The 25,545-nt window shown below is 43.1% G+C and overlaps 2 protein-coding genes and 1 long non-coding RNA gene across 3 annotated transcripts in view; 1 reads left to right on the top strand and 2 right to left on the bottom strand.

The window, feature by feature from the left end:
- The window catches only part of spegb (striated muscle enriched protein kinase b), a 135,048-nt gene extending 133,072 nt beyond the window's left edge, over positions 1 to 1,976 (bottom strand). Inside the window, exon 1 of the mRNA XM_024403168.2 lies at positions 741 to 1,976. Within this exon, the coding sequence (XP_024258936.2) occupies positions 741 to 1,167 (427 nt within the window). The 5' untranslated portion in view covers positions 1,168 to 1,976. The remainder of the gene's footprint in view (positions 1 to 740) is intronic.
- LOC112234874 lies at positions 1,002 to 8,643 on the top strand. The gene is made up of 3 exons (XR_002950962.2): positions 1,002 to 1,103; positions 1,259 to 1,294; positions 8,476 to 8,643. It is a non-coding gene; the product is annotated as an uncharacterized LOC112234874 (long non-coding RNA).
- Positions 8,644 to 19,784: 11,141 nt separating this feature from the next.
- The window catches only part of LOC112234849 (caveolae-associated protein 2), a 28,252-nt gene continuing 22,491 nt past the window's right edge, over positions 19,785 to 25,545 (bottom strand). Inside the window, exon 2 of the mRNA XM_024403157.2 lies at positions 19,785 to 23,835. Coding sequence (XP_024258925.1) covers positions 22,954 to 23,835 — 882 coding nt within the window. The 3' untranslated portion in view covers positions 19,785 to 22,953. The remainder of the gene's footprint in view (positions 23,836 to 25,545) is intronic.

Raw genomic sequence — 25,545 nt, 5'->3', positions numbered from 1 at the left:
GAAGCATGAAGGTATAATTCTTTATGATGTGTTGTAAGCATTTTTGACTTACACAATGCTTTATAATATGTTATGTCTCTGTGTATCAACATTTCAACTGATTCAAAATGGCTGGTTAGTCAGGATCATCATAAATGATAACACAACATTATAAGGGGGGCATATAGTCATAAAATGCATTATAACTACATCATAATACATTATACTTGCAGGTTGTATGTCAAGTGTTACCCAACTCTTCCCTATGATCCACCATTACAAATGTACAGCCTGTTGGACAAGTTGTCCATTATCACATTGCCACTGTGTCTTTGTTGGTCTTCACTATTAATCCCTCTTTAGCTCTGCACAAACATAGCTACAAATCAAATCACGCATTATGACTGGTTCAATTAAATGATTCATCATGCTATTTATGTGAAACCTTCAACTTTCCACAAGCTTTGAGCATTGAGAGATTCAATAGGTAAACTGTCATGTCATGACAATGTGGAGATAATGTAAATGGCTTAAATTTTTCTAAATAATCTCAAACCTTATTTGCTCACATTTTCTTGGATCAATACTCATAAGTATGAATGGCTTGAAACACCTAGGAGTATTAATTGGGGGCATGTATGGGGCCAAAACATGGCCCCAAAACATCCTTGATTGTGCCAGAACTGAGTAGAAAAACACATTGATAAGAGGTCAAGGACTTTTAACACAAAACAATAGGATAAGTGACCTGTCTACATTACCTTCCCCCAGGTCCAGGACGGCGAGCACAGCGCTACTCCGCACCTCCCCAAGATGGTTGTTGGCAATGCAGGTGTAAAGGCCGGCGTCACTGGGCTTGCAGTCCCTGATCCAGAGGCCCCCGTATTCCTGATTATCCATATTCAGCAGGTCGTCATTGTGGTACCAGTAGAGCGAGGGCTGCGGGTCTCCTGCCACCGCCACTTTCAGGCGGATGTCGCAGCCAGTACCCACAGCGGCGTTCCTCATTTTGCGTACAAACACAGGAGGTGTCTGGGTGGGAAACGCGGAGGCCCCCGAGTTGGGGACCGTCTGATCGGGGATAGGACTGGCTTTGGCCCGCTTTGGCAGGAAGATGGGGCTAGGTACGTTGCGCACCCGCTCATCTGCTCCCTTCTTCAGGGTCATCTGCACCTCTGCCTTTTTCATTGTCACAGTGATGCCTTCTTATAATAGCATTAGTTGGGTATTCAAAATGGGTCCCAATGTTAACTGGACCCTTTTTCTTAATTTATTGTAGATAGTTGACGTAGAGAGATTCAAGAGAAGATTAAAAGTAAGTTTCCCATCTAGACTTGATCATTTTGATTATTATAACTATTGCTTAGCTTTTCAAATGTAACACTAACTTTTAAAGTGGTTTGAATGGGCTCATGTATTGCTAAGAATATCCCTGTAACTTCTGCTATCAAAGTTCTAAAGCAAATAAACTTCATTACATTGGATTAGATTACCTTCAAAGTGCCCAAGCCAAAAAATAAAAATTGTGACGGCTTTGGAAGTCCAATTGGGAAAATTAGGCACATACAGTCTGTGCACGTTCTCCTGCCTGGCGGTATTTTTAGGGCAAGACCCACAGGATCATGTTGCATTAACAGCTCCCAGTCTTGCCTTCTAGAAGTTGATGGCCTCTGCCTTTCACCTTCCTTTCCCCTGGCTGGTTTCTCTTGCTTCTCAACCCTCTTGAGCCGGTCCTTGGCTTGAACTCGTTTAGCGTGAGTCAAAGAGAACGTGCACTGAACTCTTGTAAATCTGTAAACTTCCCAGTTTGACCCTTAGGATTGGCTGACAAACTCACTTTGTTTCCAATTCAGTATGCACCAGGCTCAGTCACACCAAATGTACACTGTCTGTCCCCGCTCTTGTCCCAAAAGAGCTAAGCTTTCTCACTCATGATGTCCCGCAACCTCTGCCAGGCAGGTCCTTAGGGGAAGAGACAGCCACACAACCAGAAGGCATCAGAATGACAGCTGCATGCTGATATGTCTGCCCTGTCCCCCTTAGCTCCTGCCCCCTTGTAATTTTTAACCAATCGTGTGGTCTCCAGTGCATGTGGAATGGTGCCACAGTGAGCAGGGAGGTTTGATTTGATTTGTAGGTCAAATGTAGAAGCACACAAGTAACTTCACAAAATGTATTCAGGAGGGCCAAAACATAACATTATGACTATTACTACCATTCACTAAAGGAGGGAAACGAGGTACAACACGACTATGGTGTAGTCGCACCCTGCAAACTCGATTGAAAAACTAAAATCAAGCCTGACATGGCCAATGAAATCAGCACCTTGCTGGAAGCCCGGCCTTCCACAGGTGATAAACGGACGGTGCGGGGCCAAACTGGTGTTGTACCTCATTTCCCTCCTTCAGGGTACCTTTATTTATAGTCATAATGTTACATTCCCTTTCAGTTAGTACTCTTGGTACAACACTACTATGGGGAAATGAAATCAAGCCCAAAGCTGAGCCCAGCGAATACTAAATGAAACGGTCCACTGCAGACCTCCACGACCTTGACCCCGCAAGAAGCGGTATTCTGGGAATTGCGCACACTGCATGCTGCCTAGTGACCTTCCCCTGTCCCAGCTGTAAGCACACTGAAGCCCAACCCGCCACAACACAAATTTCCCCTAAAGTCAACCCTTTAAATAACGCCCAAGACTCTGCCAGACCCCCAGTGGAGTGGGCACGTACACCGCTAGGTAACCCTTGTCCCTTGCTGCTATATGCCAGGGAGATAGTCTCCGCAATCCAGTGGGAGATGCGCTGCCTAGAGAGCACCCAGTCGCGAGCTTCATAAGTAAAACAGACAAAAATCTGGTGAGCTGGATTAGCAAAACAGATAAAAAGCTAATCACAAAACTGGATATTCCTGGTCTGCTCAATGTACCTGCGTAAAGCTTGGAACGGGCAAAAGCAAAAGGAGGAGTTGAAAAGGGAAATATCAACAACAACAAAAAGCTTAAGACCTGTAGGACATAGCCATAACTTTTGGGGGTGAGGGTTGCATTTGGACGCAACATCACAGGAAGGGTGTTAAACGTGGAGGTCCCCAACACGCATATCTGAGGTCAAAGCCATGAGCAGGTAGTTATTGTAGGAGAGGAAACTCAGATCCACAGCCTCCTGTGGTTCAAAGGGGTCACACACAGAGCACCCAAAACCAAAGCTAAATCCCGAGTGGCTGCAATAGGTTTAGAGACTGGTCTGAGCCAGTGCACACCCTTTGAGGAACTGCACCACTGGCGGAAGAGCCCCTGGAGTGGCACCATCAATTCACACATGACATTCTGAAATAGCCGCCATGTACAGGCAATTTTGAAAGTATTCAGACCCCTTGACTTTTTCCACATTTTGTTACGTTACAGCATTATTCGGAAATAAAAGAAAAAGTTCCCTCATCAATGTACACACAATACCCCAAAAGGACAAAGAAAAAACTGGTTTGTATATTTTTGGGCAAATTTATATTAAAAAAGTATATATCACATTTACATAAGTATTCAGACCCTTTACTCAGTACTTTGTTGAAGCACCTGTGTCAGCGTTCACAGCCTCGAGACTTCTTGGGTATGACGCTACAAGCTTGGCAGACATGTATTTGGAGAGTTTCTACCATTCTTCCCTGCAGATTCCCACAAGCTCTGTCAGGTTGGATGGGGAGTGTCACTGCACAGCTTTTTTCAGGTCTCTCCGGAGATGTTTGATTGGGTTCAAGTCCGGGCTCTGGCTGGGCCACTCAAGGACATTAGAGATTTGTACCGAAGCCACTACTGCGTTGTCTTGGGTGTGTGTTTAGGGTTGTTGTCCTGTTGGAAGGTGAACATTCACCCCAGTCTGAGGTTTTGAGTGCTCTGGAGTAGGTTTTCATCAAGGATCTCTCTGTACTTTGCTCCGTTCATCTTTCCCTTGATCCTGACTAATCTACCAGTCCCAGCCACTGAAAAACATCTCCACAGCATGATGCTGCCACCACCATGCTTCACCGTAGGGATGGTGCCAGGTTTCCTCCAGACGTGACTCTTGGCATTCAGGGCAAATAGTTCAATCTTGTTTCATCAGACCAGAGAGTATTGATTCTCAAGGTCAGAGAGTCCTTTAGGTGCCTTTTGGAAAACTTCAAGCGGGGTGTCATATGCCTTTTACTGACGAGTGGCTTCCATCTGGCCTCTCTACCATAAAGGCCTGATTGGTAGGGTGCTGCAGAGATGGTTTTCCTTATGGAAGGTTCTCCCATCTAAACAGAGGATCCTTGGAGCTCTGTCAGAGTGACTATCGGGTTCTTGCGCACCTCGCCGACCAAGGCCCTTCTTCCCCAATTGCTCAGTATGGCCGAGCAGCTAACTGGTTCCAAACCTCTTCCATTGAAGAATGATGGAGGCCACTGTGTTTCTTGGGTACCTTCAATGGTGCAGAGGTTTTTTTGGTACTCTTCCCCAGATCTGTGCCTCAACACAATCCTGTCTCACAGCTCTATGGACAATTTCGCTGACCTCATGGCTTGGTTTTTGTTCTTACATGCACTGTCAACTGTGGGACCTTATATAGACAGGTGCGTGAATTACCAAATCTTGTCCAATCAATTGCATATACCACAGGTGTACTCCAATCCAGTTCTAGAAAACATCTCAATGTTGATTAATGTAAACAGGATGCACCTGAGCTCAATTTCGAGTCTCATAGCAAAGTGTCTGAATAGTTATGTAAATAAGGTATATACAGTTGAAGTCGGAAGTTTACATACACTTAGGTTGGAGTCATTAAAACTCGTTTTTCAACCACTCCACAAATGTCTTGTTAACAAACTATAGTTTTGGCAAGTCGGTTAGGACATCTATTTTATGCATGACACAAGTCATTTTTCCAACAATTGTTTACTGACAGATTATTTCACTTATAATTCACTGTATCACAATTCCAGTGGGTCAAAAGTTAACATACACTAGGTTGACTGTGCCCTTAAACAGCTTGGAAGTTTCCAGAAAATGATGTCATGGCTTTAGAAGCTTCTGAAAGGCTAATTGACATCATTTGAGTCAATTGGAGGTGTACCTGTGGATGTATTTCAAGGCCTATCTTCAAACTCAGTGTCTCTTTGCTTGACATCATGGGAAAATCAAAGGAAATCAGCCAAGACCTCAGAAAAAAAATGTAGACCTCCAAATGTCTGGTTCATCCTAGGGAGCAATTTCCAAACGCCCGAATGTACCACGTTCATCTGTACAAACAATAGTATGCAAGTATAATCACCATGCGACCACTTAACAGTCATACCGCTCAGGAAGGAGACGCGTTCTCTCTCCTAGAGATGATCCCAACCATGATACACCATCCCAACCATGATACACGGGGGTGGCAGCATCATGTTGTGGGGGCGCTTTGCTACAGGAGGAACTGGTGCACTTCACAAAATAGATGGCATCATGAAGCAGGAAAATTATGTGGATATATTGAAGCAACATTTCAAGACACTTTGTCAGGAAGTGTGAAAAATCTAGTTTAATTGTATTTGGATGAGGTGTATGTAAACTTCCGACTTCAAATGTATATGTTTCTTTTTTTTAATAATAAATGTGCAAATATTTTTTTTAGAATATGGCTGTAATGTAAATAAAGTGGAAAGAGTCAAGGGGTCTGAATACTTTCCAAATGCACTGTATGCTTTTTAAACGTGAAATCCATATCAATCAGTGCATCCGTTCCCAACAGAGCACTCGGGTCCCTCATCGAGAGAAACAGAGGATAAAGAGTGCTTCGTAAAGGTCTACGTTGGCCACGCCGAACATTTCCCATCTGGGAGACCACCTAGGGGTGTTGCCACCACTCCTAAGAGAGAGCACCCCTGGATAGAAGATCTGCACCCGAGTTGAGGCAACCAGGTACAGGCGTCACCCTAAGCGAGAGTATGTGTGCACTGCTCCATAGCAATGGGTATCACCAAGGTTAGAAGGGAGAGAGACTGAGTCCCCCACCTTCTGTTGATGTATGCCACCACCGTCGTAAATATTGCCCAGCACAAGCCAGTCCAACAAAGGTGGGAGGAAGCACCTGAGAGACAGATAGACCGCTAGGAACTCCAGGCTCCACGCCGCCGTCCATACCCCCCCCACCCTCTAGGGGATGCATTTGTCGTGATCACCCTGCAGAGTAAAACTGAACTCATTAGATTCCCCATGACAATACAGTTGGTCTGCCACCGTACCCCCGACAGGGACACCAGAAGCAAGCGGTTAGGCTGGGAGATGCATCTAGGTGAGCGACTAGCACCTAGCACTGAAAAGGCTGCAACAACAATAGCCCCAGGGGAGCGGCTTCTGCACAGAAGCCATCATCCCCAGTAGGCGTAGGCACTGGCGGAAACACACTGCGTGATACAGCCGAAATTGGTCTTATCAGAGCCAGAACCTGGACACCCCCTGTGTGGATAGAAAAATGTGATTTGCGAGTGAGTCTCGCTCGAGACCCCGAAACGGAAGACACCTATTTTTCTGGTTTGGGACACCAGCATGTACAGTATGTGTGTAAAACCTTTTGCCTACAGCCAGTCAATTGTAATAGCCGGTGGTGGCTCATGAGCATTCTGAATTAATAGACTCTGAGGTGCTTGCTGAAGACACAAGTCTAGAAGGGGGAGAAAGTCCAGACTACTTTTCGGAACCAGGAAATACTGGCTGTACCAGCGGTCCTGGATCTGACATAGAAACTACTCGGATTGCTGGCGTCTGGAGACGCCAAAACAGGCTCTGAGGCGGGAACAGTCAAAGTGATGACGCCACAAAAGCGCGGGGAAGAGCAAAAAATTGGAGCCTGTACCCAGACATAACATTTTGCATGATGCAGAGCAACACTGCGCATGCAGGCCATTGGTTGGAGCAGACAATAGCAACCGTTAGGTGCCATCTGAAGGGGTGGGACGCCACCTTGTGGACTGGGAGAGATTGGTTATTTTTCCCTTTCCACCAGTCTCGACCACCATGTGTCTGAATCTGGAGAAGGGACACTTTTCATTGAACCCACATGTGGGAGACGCAACAATTCTTGTACCCTTGAACATTGTGGAACTTTGGGTACTCACAACTGTGTTTATGTACCGAGGTTTGCCTGAAGCCCGGTCTACTCTGGATTCGGGGGCTCTGGTAATCAGTGACATAATCCAATTGGCCATGCCACTTTGGGGGTACTTCTGTCACAATGAGACTCACTCGGTTTAGGCAGCAAGACGAGTACTGGTAAACGGCTGGCACCCAGTGCTGGACCCTACGCATAAGAAATGGACTCAGGGAAAAAACGCTACCATGAAGCTTATCAAACCCACCTGTCATAGGTATCGGTGCCATAGCACCTTGTAAACCAGCTGAAAAAGACTGCTCTGAAAGCTACACTCAGCAAACAGCAAACGTTGCCACAACTCTAAAGAACATTCCCTGAAGAATCTCATTAGATAATTATCTAACGTTTTCATAGGAATGTTCCTGTTCCAAGAAGCTGTCATCAAGGCAAAGGGTGGCTATTTGAAGAATCTCAAATGTAAAGTCTTTTTGATTTATTTTACACTTTTTTGGTTGCTACATGATTACATATGTGTTATTTCATCATGTGGATGTCGTCACTATTTTTCTACAGTGTAGAAAATAGTGAAAATAAAGAAAAACCCTTGAATGAGTAGGTGTTCTAAATCTTTTGACTGGTAGTTTATGTTCTAGACACACTTCATGGGAATGTTGCAGGAACATTTATGTACCCCCCCCAAAAAACAAATCATTATACATCGCATCTTGTTACTGTTGCCAAGCCAGGCCCTGGTTGATAAACCACGGATCCATTCATAGCTCTTTGTCTGTTAGTAAGGTTAGAGATCAGACCCTGGTTTGATTCCGGGCTGTATCACAACCGGCCGTGATCAGGGGTCCCATAGGGCAGCGCACAATTTGCCCAGCGTCGTCCGGGTTAGGGGAGGGTTTTACCGAGGTAGGCCGTCATTTTAAATACAAATTTGTTCTGAACTGACTTGCCTTGTTAAATGAATGTAAAAATTTAAAATAACAAGAGATATTGATACAGTATTTTGAATGTGGATGTTTGACACATGATTACATTGTGCATGTCCATTTATACAGTAATTATCATTCAACATATCCTCACCGGGGATTAGATCTCTCAACCTTTTGGCTCACAGTACTCTGCTTTTCCTCGGGGTCCAGTCGTGAATAGCTGTAATGAAAATTTTGTTGACCTTATTTGACCTGATCTTCTGCTTTTAAGACACGGTTCGATTCCTCCTTCTGGCACTACTTGATTGAGTAAATAAAACACTAAACAATCACAATACAGTAACTTTTGGTCACTATGTATTATTATAATATGTGTTATTTATAGAATTGTGTCAGTTATTAATGATAAACCTTTAAACTGCACTCTACCTCCCATCCCTCCCTCTCCCCATCCCTCTATTTTTCAGCTCAATGAAAAAACCTACACACAGTCCAAGGGTTGCAGGTCTGCCAACTTCCTTCTGGTGACACATTGTGTTCAGAGAAATATCCAATAAACCAAAGACATTGCTTTAACTGTGAATGTACTTTATTGCAGATATTTTCCTCAAATAAAATGGAGCATAAATAAAATAAACAAGTTTTTACAAATGATTTACATTGGGTCTAATATGTGTGTGAGAGGGAGACTTGTATTTCAACTCAGAAAAAAAGTACACAGAATTTCCTCGAACTGTCCACATTAAGCCATAGTCTTTTACAATATTATCAATCACACTTTGATTTGATAGATATTTCGAGTAATATGTAGATATTAAGAATGGATATGAAGGAGTAGATATCTCCAATCGTAAAAGAAAATGGAGCACACATTAAATAAACAAGTAATTACAACTTATTTACATTGTGGATAATGTGTGTGAGTCTTGATAGGCCCAGAGTATGCACTTCTGGGTGAGGCTGTCAGGCAGTGGTGGAGTGCATGGTAGATCTGAAAGAGAAATGCACAAAGTGACTACGTTTTCAGTTCAACAACATGTCTGTGTGTACATCTGTTGGTGTGAGTGAGCATATGCACACAAATGTAAGGGAGGAATAAGAATATGTACATATAAATATATGGATAAGCGATGGCCGTGCGACGTAAGCAAGATGGTTTAGATGGTATAGAGCAGTATATACATATGAGATGAGTGACATAGGATATGTAAACACTATTAAAGTGGCGTTATTTAAAGTGACTAATGATAGGCATTGGCAAGATGCAGTAGATGGTATAGAAAAAGTATATACATATGAGATGAGTAATGTAGGATATGTAAACTTTATTAAAGTGGCGATATTTAAGGTGACTAGTGATACCTTTATTAAGTCCATTTATTAAAGTGGTCAGAGATTTAAGTCTGTATGTTGACAGCAGCCTCTCTATGTTGGTGATGGCTGTTTAACAGTCCGATGGCCTTGAGATAGAAGCTGTTTTTCAGTCTCTCGGTCCCAGCTTTGAGGCACCTGTACTGTCCTCCCCTTCTGGATGATAGCGGGGTGAACAGGCAGTGGCTCAGGTGGTTGATGTCCTTGATGATCTTTTTGGCCTTCCTGTGTCATTGGGTGCTGTAGGTGTGATGGAGGGCAGGTAGTTTGTCCCCGGTGATGCGTCATGCAGACCGCACCACCCTCTGGAGAGCCTTGCGGTTGATGGCGGTGCAGTTGCCATACCAGGCTGTGATACAGCCCTACAGGATGCTCTCAATTGTGCATCTGTAAAAGTTTGTCAGGATTTTGGGTGACATGCCAAAATTCTTCAGCCTTCTGAGGTTGAAGACGTGCTGTTGCGCATTCTTCACCACACTGTCTGTGGGTGGACCATTTCAGTTTGTCTGTGATGTGTACGCCGAGGAATTTAAAACTTTCCACCTTCTCCACTGCTGTCCCTTCGATGTGGATGGGGGGTGCTCCCTTTGCTGTTTGCTGAAGTCCACGATCATCTCCTTTGTTTTGCTGACGTTGAGTGAGAGGTTGTTTTCCTGAAATCACACTCTGAGTGTCTCGTCATTGTTGGTAATCAAGCCCGCTACTGTTGAGTCGTCTACAAACTTGATGATTGAGTTGGTGGCGTGCATGGCCAAGCAGTCGTGGGTGAACAGGGTGTACAGGAGGGGGCTGAGCACGCACTCTTGTGGGGCCCTAGTGTTGAGGATCAGCGAAGTGGAGATGTTGTTTTCTACCTTCACCACCTTGGGGCGGCCCTTCAGAAAGTCCAGGACCCAATTGCACAGGGCGGGGTTGAGACCCAGGGCCTCCAGCTTGATGATGAGCTTGGAGGGTACTATGGTGTTGAATGCTGAGCTGTAGTCAATGAACAGCATTCTTACATAGGTATTCCTCTTGTCCAGATGGGATAGGGCTGTGTGCAGTGGGATGGCGATTACATCGTCTGTGGACCTGTCGGTGCGGTATGGAAACTGGAGTGGGTCTAGGGTGGCCGGAAAGGTGGAGGTGATATTATCCCTGACAAGTCTCTCAAAGCACTTCATGATGACAGAAGTGAATGCTACAGGGCTTTAGTCATTTAGTTCAGTTATCTTTGCCCTCTTTATAAATTATATTTCTGTATAGATGAATAAAAAAATGTGCCTTTAACTAGTTAAATCATTTTTCTTGTCTATTGCATAGTTACAATGTGTAACCACTGATTGGTAAAAACTGTTGTAGTGTAAAATTGTAATACATACATTTTTATTCATTTATTTTTCTTTCGCCTTTATTTAACCAGGTAGGCCATTCGAGAACACATTCTCATTTACACCTGCGACCTGGCCTAGATAAAGCAAAGCAGTGTGACACAAACAACAACACAGAGTTACACATGGGATAAACAAACAAGCAGTCAATAACAAAATAGAAAAGTCTATGTGCAGTGTGTGCAAATGTAGTAAGATTAGGGAGGTAAGGCAATAAATAGGCCATAGAGGGAAAATAATTACATTTCAGCATTAACACTGGAGTGCTAGATGTGCAGATGATGATGTGCAAGTGGAGATACTGAGGTGCGAAAGACATGCAGACACAGCATCATTCAAAGACTGAAATGTGATACTCCTGGTATTGGATATGACTGAAAAAGAATCTCACAGGCATTCATACCAGAACTGCAACTTTATTTGCCAAGGTAGAGTCAATGATCAGTGAATATATGAAATGTACAGGCTACAATGTGGGGATCTCATGCATGGTAATAACTACATGTGTATACAACTTGCATCCTTGGAACAAAGTCATTATATTCTACTCAATCTGTAGGCTTCATTAATGGCATTCAGACTGTTTTGAAGTTAATACAACTGGTTATGATAGCTGAGGTTCATAGCTAGGTTCTGAACTAAGATGTATATTAAACGTTTAATGGTTCATACACAGACCGGCTACATACATAGCTACACATCCATAGGCATACAGGTATTTTTATCCCCCACTGCACAATAAGCAAGAACATAGTTAGCTAGCTACGTTACTTCAGCTGCATTGCATGGCAAATATCATCAAGGCAAGCTTGCAAAATTGTACATTCAATTTGCAGTACTTTTCTTTTTTCTTTTTTTTATACCAGGAAAAGCCCATTGAGACCCAGAGTCTCTTTTTCAAGGGAGACCTGGTCAAGAAGGCAGCAACAATCAATACATTACATAATTAAAACATACAACACAACACGATCCAGCCTAAAAAAAAGGCATTTACATTCCTCCGTAAACAGGATCAGGGTCATTAACATAAAAACTCTTACAAATCTGATCTCAATGATCACAGATACAAACGGACAGACTGATTGGTTACCATCTTGGATTTCATATAGGGAGGTAACATGCTTTAGCTAGCTAGATTCTTTACATCCACTGTTTCATAAGACAACAGCTTGGTTTGCTGGTTGTTTCAGGAGCCCCTAAAACATTAATCAATACGAATTACAATTTCATACTCATGTCACAACACCCATAAAGCTAGCCAGCAAGTTGGCTAATGTTAGTTAGACAGCTATATGGCTAATGTTAGCTAGTTTGCTAAATAGAGATTTTCATAAATTAACTTCATGACAAAAACATCATAATTGTTTGTCTCTACATTAAACAAATGTGGTTTCTGCTGACAATTGAGATGTACAAACTATGACATAAAGAAATAGTGAGTGGATGAGTGGATAAGAAGGCAATTTCGATGAAGACCTTAATGAGCGAGCTAAGACTGACGTAGTCATTATAACTATTTGTTCAGCACTTTTGAAATGTACAACGACAGAATTCAGAACATTGGCCATTCTTACAGTATTCTCCCTGTACACCAAGTCAGAACCATAGGATAAGTAAAGGGGACACATAAGCAGACAATGAAAGATCTTACAATATTCAATGAAGACATTTTATTAAAACAGGCTATAGGCTACATGTGCACCACCAAGTCAGAACAGTAGGCTAAGTTAGGAGGGGGATAGGGATCAAATTATTAGGGTAAGGCACATGGGCTAACAGCTTACTACAACACTTAGTATTACTTAGTATTACTTTCTTAGCTACAATATACATATTCCCTGGCATATTACATAATTTATGCAGCAGCATTCAAGCCATTTTTGGTGCGTGGGCAAATTATGCCATCAAACTTTTTCAACAGAGTCTGGCATTTTATGGATTTATGGTGATTTATGGATTTATGAGTTCCCGACTTCAAATTCAGAGGTGGATGACCATTTCATATGTATTTTCCCAGTCAGAGTTAGTTTTTTTTCAGATGTCTTAAACTTACTGAAGTCTGAGATTTCCCAGTTCTGAGTTTCCAGTGGCTTTGAACACAGAAGTCATGCTGATTGACAGCATGGCCAATGTATTCAACCTTTTCAGGCCCATGGTGTTTCATGTGAATGTTCATCCTTTTACAGCTTGAAAAAGAGACCCTTAAACCAAGACTTGGACCACACACCCTCTCCACTGAATAGCAGGCTAGTGATTGCTTTGCAATGCTTGCAGTTAGCCAGTGATTCCTTCCAAACCACTCACTGTTGAATTTGCGATTTCCAACTTGTTGTGTGATGTTTACGTGTCATATATAATTTGTCTTCAAATGACAAGGATTGAAAAGGATGTGCCAGTAGATTGTTGACTTGATTCATCATGATGACTGCTTGTCTAGCTTGCTCGCTAAGATTCTGAAAGTATGATGTTGACTTGATCAGTCCAATCAAAGCTATGGTAGATCTAACTTGATATGACTTAATTGTATCTGTAGCCAATGACCTTGAGCCTTCTTGGGCACTTCTAATGTAAATATACAGCAGAACCCAAGGGGGTTGAATTTTTGAGCTCTCCCTATCGATTTTGCAGTGACGTAGTGTCCCATGAGTGACAGAACACTGAGTCAATCATAGCGCAACTAAAGAACATTACCAACCCCTACGCTCTGTATTTCCTCTGGCTATCCCACCACCACAGAAATCACTGAGCCAGGCTGAAACACCTGCACCAGTCCTATGGTCAAGAACGAGATGAGAGGTGCAAATTAGGAGAAAACATAAATGCACACTTTAAACAGGCACATCAATAGTTGTTTTCGACAAAGTACAATAGACATAATTCAAAAAGATAAACACACAATTGTTATAGTGACTCAAGGCTTGAAATTATAGGCATCCCATCATTTATTTTTTATTTATATTTCACCTTTATTTAACCAGGTAGGCCAGTTGACAGCAAATTCTCATTTACAACTACAACCTGGCCAAGATAAAGCAAAGCAGTGTGACACAAACAACAACAAAGAGTTACACATGGAATTAACAAACATACAGTCAATAACACAATGGAAAGTCTATATACAGTGTGTGCAAATGCGGTAAGATTAGGGAGGTAAGGCAATAAATAGGCCATAGTGGCGAAATAATTACAATTTAGCAATTAAACACTGGAGTGATATATGTGAAGAAGATGAATGTGCAAGTAGAGATACTGGGGTGCAAAGGAGCAAAACAAAAAAAAACAGTATGGGGATGAGGTAGTGATCTGTGAGCTGCTGGGCCTGGATTAAAAATTGTTATCACTAGGACCGCGCGCAATGAGACCGAGGCTTTCTGCCAGACCACTCAGTAAAAGAGCTCCTATGAGCCCCTCCTTTATAGTAGAAGCATACAACCAGAATCTAAAGACGGTGACATCTTGTGGAAGCCCTAGGAAGTGCATGCACATCCATAACTTAGATGGACTTCAAATGGCACTGTTTTGAAAAACGAGTTCTCACTTCCTGTTTCGATTTCTTCACAGGTTTTTGTCCGCAATATGAGTTCTGTTATACTCACAGACATAATTAAAACAGTTTTAGAAACTTCAGATTGTTTTCTATCCACCAGTAATAATAATATGCATATATTCCCATCTGGCACAGAGTAGGATGCAGTTTACACTGGGCACGCTTTTCATCCAAAAGTGAAAATGCTGCCCCCTAGCCCAAACAGGATTTATTAACATCTACATCACCAGAGGAACAATGGAGGAGTAGGATAAGGGTATGGCTAAACGCTATAATAACTGGTCGTCTAGTGTGTTCGGAACAGAGAGTAAAAGGAGCATGTTTCTGGGTACGGAATAATAGATTCAAGGCATAATGAACAGACAAGGGTATGGTAGGATGTGAATACAGTGGAGGTAAACCTAGGCATTGAGTGACGATGAGGGAGGTTTTGTCTCTAGAGACAACCTTTAAACCAGTGAGGTCACCGCATGTGGGGGAGGTGGAACAAAAAGGTTAGCTAAGGCATATTGAGCAGGGCTGGATGCTTTACAGTGAAATAGGACAATAATCACTAACCAAAAGAGCAATGGACAAGGCATATTGACATTAGGGAAAGACATGCATAGCCAAGTGATCATGGGGTCGAATGAGTAGCTTGGCGGGCTGGAGACATGGCGATTCAGACAGCTCGCGGGTCGGGGCTAGCAGGCCAGTAGAAAGGCCTTAGGGGGATATCACGACGGAGAGTCAGTTGTAGCCCCTTTGGGCAGTTACGTCAGCAGACCAGTCGTGATGGATCGGCAGGGCTCCATGTAGTAAAAGGGTCCAGGCCAATTGGCAAAATAGGTATTGTAGCCCAAGATAATTGGCTGATGGACCTCTTCAGCTGACAGTCCGATATGCTCTAGATAGCTAGCATGCCGCGGCTAGCTGGTTAGCAGGTGGGCATTCAGGGGACGTCACGACGGAGGAGCCTGTTGAGAACCCCCTCAGGCGGATTACGTCGGTAGACCAGTCGTGAAGGATCGGCGGGGCTCCGTATCGGCAGTAAAAAGGATCCAGGTCAATTGGAGCCCAAGGAGTGGCTTATGGACCTCTTCAGCCAGCCGGGAGATGGGCCTTGCATAGGCTAGCTCCAGGCTAATTGGTGCTTCCTTCGGGACAGAGACGTTAGCCACTCGTAGCCACTCGTATAGCACCTAGCTAGCTGCGATGATCCAGGTGAAAAGGTTCAGAGCTTGCGGCAGGACTCCGGAGATGTGGGCAAAAAGAGTCCGGTAAGCTCTGGGTTGACTCTCGCTGTGCAGACTGGCAGTTTTCAGGGCTAAAGGTTAGCTGATGATCACTAGCAGTGGCTAGCTGACTACTAGCTAGTAGCTAGTTAGCTGGCTAGCTTCTGTTGGGGGTTCCGGTTCTAAAGTAAAGAAAATAGCAGATCCATACCACATTGGGTGAAGCAGGTTTTATCATCCCGAGGTTAATAAAAAAACATGTAATGAGCTGTTCAAAACAGACTAGGACAGTTCTGGGATGAAATTTTTTATACAAACCCTGTAGATGTTAAAAAGCAGCACCCACAAAGCAGATACAACAGATCAAAATGTTTAGCTTTAAATGTTGACTAACTATTATTTGTTCACATTATGAGTGCAGCAATCGCATACCGCATACCGCTATAGGCTACGCACGGATGTCCCAAAAATGCAACCACCAGGAAACTATTTCTTAAAGCGCACCGGCATCTCAAATGCGAGTGGTTTCATGTGACAGAGACACTAATATTTGTGAGAAATTTAGAAAGAGGGAAGATCTAACAACTAGGATGGGTTGTTAATATGATTAGGATTGTGTGTTTGGCTTCTGGACATCGAAAATACATTTTATTTGAAAACCAACAGAACAAGAGAAAATGCTGGTTTCAATGGCATAATGTTAATGAGGAAATGTTTAGACTATGTCAGATTTTGGTTAGGCTACTTTGAAACAAGGTAAGACATGCCTCAAAAAATTACATAAAACTTGCAGGTACTGTATTCCCTCCACTCAGATTGCAAGGTGTGTGATGTGCTATGCGCAATTGGCACTGCCCGTTCTCTCGTTCTTGTGACCATTTGATCTTAACAAACCATGCCTTGCCTATGTCGACAGAGTCAAGCCGATAACGTTGTTTAACATTATATTTGTCAAACATGACTGGTGTTTAGCCTATATTTTTGTAATTATAAGTCTCAATTAAGTTTGGCTACATTTCTGGTGTCTCCCTCCTGTCAACATCACAGTCTCATCACTGTGGAGCTATATTTATACTCATTCAAGTCACGAGTGTGTCCCAAAGTTGATGGGTTCATTGATGTCTTCACCAATTTCTGGAAGTCAACCCCAGTTTCGTCAGCAACACGTGACAGCGCTGGGCCTTCTGAGCAAGTTGGTAGGGGTAAGGGGTTTGTTTGGGATTCACAGAGAGTCCGCTGGCAGACTTGAACTGACAGCCTGTTTGAGAGAGGGAGACAACAAGAACTTATTGTAGATGGATATATGAGAAGCTACATCTCTGCTGTAGCTTGATCAGTAGGCATACCTTTAATCACTTTCTTGTTCTGCTCTCTCTTCCACTAGTCCACTGGGCCTCTGTCATGTCTGACTTAGCTGCATTTCTAAGAACTGACACTAGAAGGGAAAACATTAACCAAAAAAGTATCGGTACATTTCTATTTAAGATTTAAGATTCAACAATCTTGAAGAGCACTGATCATGTTGCATCACCATTGGTTTATGCGAAGATTGAGGTGTTATAAGCTGATCCTAAATCAGTAGCTTAATACAGGACTTGCTGTTGCAATTAAGGAAACACAAATGACAGACTCCAGCAGTTACAATCTTTATTTGCCAATTGTGATGCTAAACTCAAGCGTATCAATTAAAAATAGACTGTATAGGAAGAAAATACATTACAGCAAACGTTGATAAGAGTTTTCTGCCATGGAGAAATAACTTATTTGGCTTGAGGGATTACAACTGGGTGAAATTATGACTAAATAAGGTATCATCTAAAAAACATGTTTTGTAGTAACAAAACTAGTACTCCATGAATCGGACTTCTTACCTGTGACATTCACCTCTTCCACCGTGAGAGCCGATGTGTGGTGAGATTTTCTGGCATTAAATGGATGCTGTGCATCACCCAGGTTGGTGCTGCTACTGTACACAGTGGTGGCAGGTGGGGTGAGTTACCCCAATGCACTATGAAGCTTATTGAAAAGCACTGGAAAACTAGAAAACCTCAATAACAGTCACATTTGAATCACAACCTCTACATATTGTACACATATTGTACACACTTTTTTCAGTACTGTGACATCTATAGATGATGAAAATCCCCCACAAGTGGATAAGCACATACCATGCTGTACACAGGGTACCTGGCGTAAGTTTTGCCAAGGGACCACTTTATTTGTGCAAAGTTTACTTGAATTCGGATTATTTTCAGGGATATACGACATGCTTAAATATACGCTGAGTGAACAAAACATTAGGAACACATGCTCTTTCCATGACAAAGACTGACCAGGTGAATCCAGGTGAAAGTTATGATCCCTTATTTATGTCGCTCGTTAAATCCACTTCAATCAGTGTAGATGAAGGGGAGGAGACAGATTAAAGGAGATTTTTTAAAAGCCTTGAGACAATTGAGACATGGATTGTGTATGTGTGTCATTCACAGAGTGACTGAGCAAGACAAAAGATTTTTTCCTGTGTATCAAGAATGGTCCACCACCCAAAGGACATCCAGCCAACTTGATACAACTGTGGGAAGCATTGGAGTCAACATGGGCCAGCATCCCTGTGGAAAGCTTTCAACACCTTGTGGAGTCCATGCCCGGACTAATTGTTCTAAGGGAAAAACTATGTTCCCTTGACGGAGTGATGCTGAATGTAAAGATTAATTCTCAACTTACCCCACTGTCTCCTACTTTATTCCAGATAGGAGGTTTATCATTTCATTATATGATGTGTAAATATGTCATTGCCCTCCACCATAGGTTCCATTGTTCATTGTTCAAAAACATTTTTTCATCAGACAATGATACACCATGGGATATTTCTAGGAAAGTCTTCTTGCCTCTCTTTCCCTCTAAAGCTTTGATTAGAAAAACATATTTTTACATCACACTCTTTGTTTACCAGACCTCCGTAATGACTAACAACATTTCAATTGTATTACGTTGGATGCATATAATTGTGCGGTGTAGGGTTCAACTTCTGGATCAAGAGTGGTATTTCATGTGTTCACCTGGGACGTGTGAACCCAGGACATATGTCTTGACAATATGACAAACGGTTGCTCTGGTTGCAATGCCATGATATTTTACACTTTTAAGTAAGTAGAAGCCCCCCTCCAAAAAGCCATATTACAACCTATGTGTTGTGCTAACTGCGTTGTTTGCTCTTTAACCTGTTAATTCATATGCCTTGCGACCATAATATATAGGCCTAAAGGGCGAAACAATAAGAAAACAGTGGCAGAAAAGCACTGCCTCCACTATTCCAGCACCATTTCAACTTCAACATTTCATTATCAAATGACCCCTGCTTCGTGTAATACAGTGACAACTAAAATATACCAAAAACAATTTAGTCCAATCAACATAAGCTAAATATGATGTGGCTGTCCATGATTCTGATTTCTGTGTGCGCGTGTGTGTGCATTCGTGCAAGTAGAAAAACATGTTGACTCACCCTACTTGTAGAGAAACGCCAATGCCATCCTCCTCTCTTTCATGTTGATGAAACGGTCTATCAGTCATGCAGTGCACACTTTATTTTTTGTTTTCCTAGGCTACCTGGCTAAAATGCTTGCTTGCTTGCCTAAATTCATGGGCAACATTATCTAGTTAGCATTAGCCTTCTACATCTAGCTACATATTGAACTTCCATCCTCTCAAGCCAGGGGCACAACAATGTATGAGTTAATGGTTGGATCAGAATCACCATTATAATCATGGCCAGTACGGAGAATTAAGTAGAACCACAAGTCCAAATTCCTTTATCCATCCATGGCTAATTTAGGAACGTGCCAATTTTAGCTAGTTAGCCACTGGATGACAACAACACAACGAGATGCAACAATTGAAGTTATTTCTGTCAATGACGTATGCTCTCAATGCGATTTGATTTGAGTCAAGCCTAAATCCAAGCTGGCTTCCCTTGACACTGACATTTGTTTTTTGGTGCACCAGGACAATTCACAGTTGAGCTTGCTCAGCTCAGCTCAATGCTGATTGGCAAATGTTTTGTACTTTTTTTTATCAAGGGAGGCCAATTCTCGCTGGCTTCCATTGTATTCAATGTTATAGGCGGCAACAATGTCATACTCATTTTGACCAGATAGCATCAGATGGCCCACACATAGAGAGACAGATGGGTGCTGTTTCGCTCGTTGGGATGCTTTCTCCTGTGAATTGCGAGTTGAAGGAAAGTTATGAAACACAGAGACAAAAGATAATCATTTTGATTTTGTATTTTTTTATTGGTACATTTTGTGTGGGGGGAAGCCTGGCTTCCCTTGGCATCCATGAATACACACCATTGATTGGAGATTGGCTGCGCTTTGGAAGAGAGTGAGAGAAAGATGAGTGTGAGACAAATGGGGAGAGAGAAAATGTGTGTGTGCGTTTGTGTGAGAGAGCAACAGGGAGAGAAAGAGGAGGAGATGGCTCTGTGATGGATAGATAGAAAGAGTATATAGCTTGTGGTTAAAAAATGTAAGGCCATGCTGGTGCGCAAACAGTTGGACATATCTCTCTTCAATTTATACCTCCTCTCAAAACACGGGTCCTTATTCTCCAATCATGGATTTCAAATAATTGAATTGGTGTTGGCATTAGCTGGAGGGAGTTTTCACCATTTTTAAATTCATGACACTGTGTGGAGAATCGGGATGCAACCTGTCCCATTTTCTGTTCTACTCCCACTGTCCAAAAACAATGCTTTTCTAACTTATCTACCCTCCTCACCCCTCCCCTTCCCTGCCCTCCCTGCCCATGTACTCTCTATCACCCTCCGTATCCTCCTCATCCTCCTCCCTCCCTTCCTCCCCTCCTTCCTAGTGAGCCAGTGTCCAGGGGCCTCCCTGGGGGCAACACACCTGTGGCCCATGAGGGCCCCAGTTCCCCCTGCCGCCACGTCCAGGCAGAGAGGGTAGGGCATGAAAAATGGGCAGCCAAAGAGTCATATGTCAAACCCAGGAATGCCTCTCTGCTCTACCTCTCCTTCTCTCTTTCCCTTTCTCCAAGATCTCTCTCAACTGAGAAATAACATACAATACATCATCTGCTTAATGGTTTCATTCTGTTTTTAATTACATTTCATTAGACACCTATATATTTTGGAGGCCCCTAAGTGTGTACTAGGCACTGACTGGTTGCAAGGCACTTGTCATCAGAAAGGCATAGGCCAGGGGATGCTAACCATGAAGTTCAGGCTGATACTTTATATACTCCCCACAGAGGGGTTTAAATTCCATTCCATCTTATGGATATGAAACCATATAAACAGTAGCCACAAGTTAGTGGCAAGTGCTGCACATAGATTAGATGAACTATCCTCCCTTAGTGATACGAGCAAGTAGATTCCAAAAGGAGAGAATTTAAAGGAATGGAATCTTTCACTATCACTCTTATCTCCTAAAACATGCAGGAATTCCTCGCTCCCGGACAGCAATTACTCACACCAGCTTGTGTAGGCCTAAGTTTCAAGGCTTCCGTGCGTGCAGGAGCATGTGTGTGAATGTCTGTGTGGGTGCCTCTGTAAATGTGTGCTAGTTTATTAAGGAAAATTCCACCAATCATCATACCCGCTGTATTTTTGTATTTTGAAAGTTACATATCTTAACTTGATTGCTGACATGCAAAGCATTTTGGGACTATATCAACAATGGACTACTGAAACAAATACCAAAATTGATTTTGGGTGGAGTCTTCCTTTAAGGTTTTGTGTGTGCATGTGTGTGTTTCAACCATATAAGAATGTGTAAATGCTTGTTTATGCTTGTTTATGCTATTCAAACCTTGTTTATGTGAGTGATCAACTCCAAAAGTCCACATTGTTAGACTATAATATTATGGAAGTACAATACTCAGGAGACAGTACCCGATAAAGTTTGACAGTATTCAACAAACATGATTCTATATGATTTATATGATGATTTATACATGATTTATAAATCATTATACCCACCCCATTATACCCACTGATAATCCCATAATCGAATATGTACATACATATAAGATTAGAATTGCCCTGATATAGGGTGGTTTAGGAAAGTCCCAGTATGTAGAGCCTTAAGGTAGACGCCAGTAGACGTTAACACAAGACAGCTATTTCAACTTACTCTCCCCAAATATTGAAGGTGTGGTCTGTACCTAGTGAACCATTAACCACTTTCAAGCAGTTTTTTTACACTGTTCTGGTGAGTATTTATTTTGGCAAATAAACTAAGGTAGGGATGGCACAAAACTGCCTCAATTATATGGCTCTTTTTTTACCCTGCACTCAGGTTGTGTGGTTACATCGAGACATGGGTCAAATACATGTATCACAAACATTCAAATACCTGAGGTGTGCTTGATTCAGCTTCACCCACATGCCTGAGGTGCAGAGTTTTCACTTTTTGGGACTATTCCAATGGTTTTATTATAAGCGAAATGAAGCACACCGCATTTGCCACATGTATTTGACTCATCTGAACACTCTAAACGACTTTTCTTCTCTCGTCGTACTTCCTCCCTCTATCCCCCTTCTTACATTGAACCCGCTCTCTGAAATAATAAAAATATCCTTGATGAAGATAAGAAGCTATTTTCAGGCAGAGCATTTGGACATATTACAGCCCTATATCCCTTCAGCCTTACACCACCCTTGCTGTAGAAACCTAGCTACCAACCATACCAATGCCCAGACTGCCTGGCAACAAGCTACCATCCCCAAACTGTGGGGCTTTACCTTTTTTGCCAGAGATTTACCGGCATTCACACGAGGCAGAGGAACAAAGAGACTATCTGTCAGACAGACAGAGAGGCCCATGCAGAGACAGACAAATAGAGAGAGATAGTTGGCTCAGTGTACTGGAGATGTGCTGTTCTCTTGAAACAGAAGCAAGGTTCCAGTTGGGAAGGTGAGTAATAGTCTCTTGGCACACTGGTTCTTTTCTTAAGGTAGCCCCACAGAAGGGTAGCTAGTTAAACACACCAGTCAGGAGCAAATGATGCAGGATCACTTGATCACTCTTGATAACTCTGGGTCACTCAGGATCTCTAAAGGGGAGGTTGGTGAACTGGGATCAGCCCATGGATCTCCTGGATCAATAATACATGCAGGACCGGAGTCGAAAGAGAGCTGCAGAGAAAGGGAGCTGCATGGGGATGGCCTGTAATCGCTGGCACAGGAGCTTGAGTTTTTTCAGGAATAGGTCTGCTAAGGACACGTCTTTCATGTTGTGTATATACATTGTGTGTGTGTGTCCATGTGTGTGCATGCGTGTGTGTGTGTGCATGTGTGTCTGTCTAGGAGATATCTCGGAAACATGGTTTGGAAAGACGGAGGGATGACTATACTGTTGGCATGGTAATATAAAGAGGGCAGGGAATGTGCAGGAGCAAAGGTTGAGGTGGATGCGATTAAGAGGCTTGCTCCACAGTGATTCCAGTAGCAGAAGGTATGGGAGCTTTCACCTCCACCGGGCTCTCCTGCTCCTCCTCTTCGTCCTCCTCCTCTTCCTCCTCTCCAATATCATCATCATGCTCCGGGACAGCGAGCCCCGCCGGACGATCAGTGGTCAGGTGACACTCCAGGCCCCCTGCTTCTCCATTGAAGGTCAGCTTGGCCTCTACGCTCCCAGTGCTAGAGGGACTAGCCAGCTCCTCTCCTCCCTCCACACCCAGCACTTCCTGGGAATGCACCTCGGCCAGGGGCAGATCCCCATCCATGCTTCCCAGGGGAGGGATATCCACGTGGGCATGCCCGCTAGGCGAGCCTCCGGGCTGGGTTGATTCCTCCCCTTCACCATGCATCTTCTTCACATTGAACGTCATTGGCGACACCTTGAATGAGGAACTCTTGGAGGCAGGGCTCTTTGGGTGGTTTGGTGTGAAGCTCTTCTTGATCTTCTCGCGGCTCGCTGTCGGCACAATCTTGGTGCTGATCTTGCTCATCTTTTTCTCGATGCTCTGGCGTGAGAAAGCCTTCTTCAGGCTGTCCACCTTCTTCAGACTGGAGCGCTTCAGCCGGTCTGCTCTGGATCTCTCAACGGAGGGCCGGGTTGCTCCCAGACCCAGCGTTGCCTCTTCCTCCAGGGCTTCGCCTTCCTCGTGGTGACCCCCAACATCATCGTCGGAGGAGGACAAGCTGATGGTATGGAGACCCTCCTCCTGGGAGCGGTTGGCGTCTGTGCCGGCGACGGACGGGGCAGGCGCCGCAGGGGCGTTTTCCTCCAGCTGGCTGGCCTGGGGGGTCTTGGGTGAGTCCTTGAGGAACACGCTGGAGGGGATCTCATTGTCTTCCTGAAATACAGATGGGAGAGTGTTAGGATTAGGAAGGTGGTCATATGAAAGAATGGGATGATCACTTGAACCAAGTCTTAGGTCATGACTTATTAATCAAGTGGATTAACACAAAACCATGCACACTATAATTGTTTTTGATTGTCAAACATAAGTATCAGCATTAAAACATACGTACACACTATATATATATATATATATATATATCAATAGCATCTATAATTTAGTTTAATTTACATAAATCAATGCAATAATGAGCAGTATACAGTACATCTCCAACCCTCTTCCAGAACAAATAGTTCCTACATAATCGCAACTTTTGAAAAATTACATGTATGCCATTTTTATGCTGCTATTTTTAAATTAAACTCTCATGGGAATATTTCTAACCACACATGCACATAATCCACGCAAACATTCAATTCAATTCACCGTATATCATTTGCCGCTGTATACCTTGGCAGCCATTAACGGATGTCAAGGTTCAAGTGTGTAACAGTTTTGGACATGTTGTGCACATCTTTTTTCAGTAAGAGCTGACCCTGGAAGAAACCAGTCTCCACATGTTTCTTTTCTCTACTCCTGCAGACATCTGAGGAATTCCTACCTGTTTCTCTGCATGAGTCTCCCCCTCCCTCCTCTATACCTTCACTCTCTCCAGCCATTACATTTTTTTTAATGCTATGTTGAGAAAAAGGGAGTGTTAAAAAGAGAGGGTAGTCGAATCTCCTGAGGTATCTAAAATACTTTGCTTGTTTGTCTTCTCTCGTCATCTTACCTCCTTCCTCCCCTCATTCTATGCGCCTCCATCTCCCTATTTTTCTCTCTCCTTTTCTCTCTCTATACCTTTATACACACACCAACACACACGCGCACACACACACCTCCTCCACATATATTATAAGCAGCTACAGTCTATCCCAAAATGACAGTTGGTGGTTTGTCATCTGACAGCTTCCAGAGCATTAGGTACTCAAAAGTACCAGTTACAGGTACCAGCCACACCCATTGATAAATGTCAATGCTGATGTGAAAGTGGGTAAAGGGTTAAGGTTTGGAATGCGGTTAAAACAGAAAATAAATAGAAATAAAAAGAAGTGCCTAGCACTGGGATTGCACCCATGAGCTTCAAAACCATAGCCCACAGTTTAAACCCTGCGTCCATCCCATCTACAATGCCCTAGCAAGCCTACTAGACACTAATAGATGCTCGCTTTGCCCCTAGTGAACAGTATTGATTGCATGCATGCACAAGACATCTCCCAATGTCCTGGAAATCTGGACAAATGTCTAACACTGTAGTTGATCTGGTGGGACCTGGCTGCTTTTTGTTTGCATACATCTATTGCTTCACAAGTTCACTCAGGGCTCAAGATATGCCAATGTAACTTCAACTTCTACGAAAATCATGTAATTATGTCAAAAGTCAGGATTCAGTAAATGACCCAGAGTGGAAAGTAAGCGTGTGTGGTGTGTGTGTAAAGTGGTTATATTGGAAAGCCCCAAACTATCTTTGAGAAATGAATCTCCTTTGTATTTACTGTGTGTGTGTGTGTGTTTCCGCTCAAACGCACGCATGCGCATGTGTCATTTATTACACAGCATGGAAGAATGCTGGAAGCTATAGGAAGGATGCCACACATTGCTTTTCTGACCATGTGATTTGTCAATAGGTTGTCCTTAGTGTCTAGTTTGGGACCAACCAGAAAG

Source organism: Oncorhynchus tshawytscha, linkage group LG03 (assembly GCF_018296145.1).
Source record: "Oncorhynchus tshawytscha isolate Ot180627B linkage group LG03, Otsh_v2.0, whole genome shotgun sequence".
Classification (NCBI taxonomy): domain Eukaryota; kingdom Metazoa; phylum Chordata; class Actinopteri; order Salmoniformes; family Salmonidae; genus Oncorhynchus; species Oncorhynchus tshawytscha.
The sequence above is the reverse complement of the archived record's forward strand: the minus strand, read 5'-3'. Positions and strand labels throughout refer to the sequence as shown.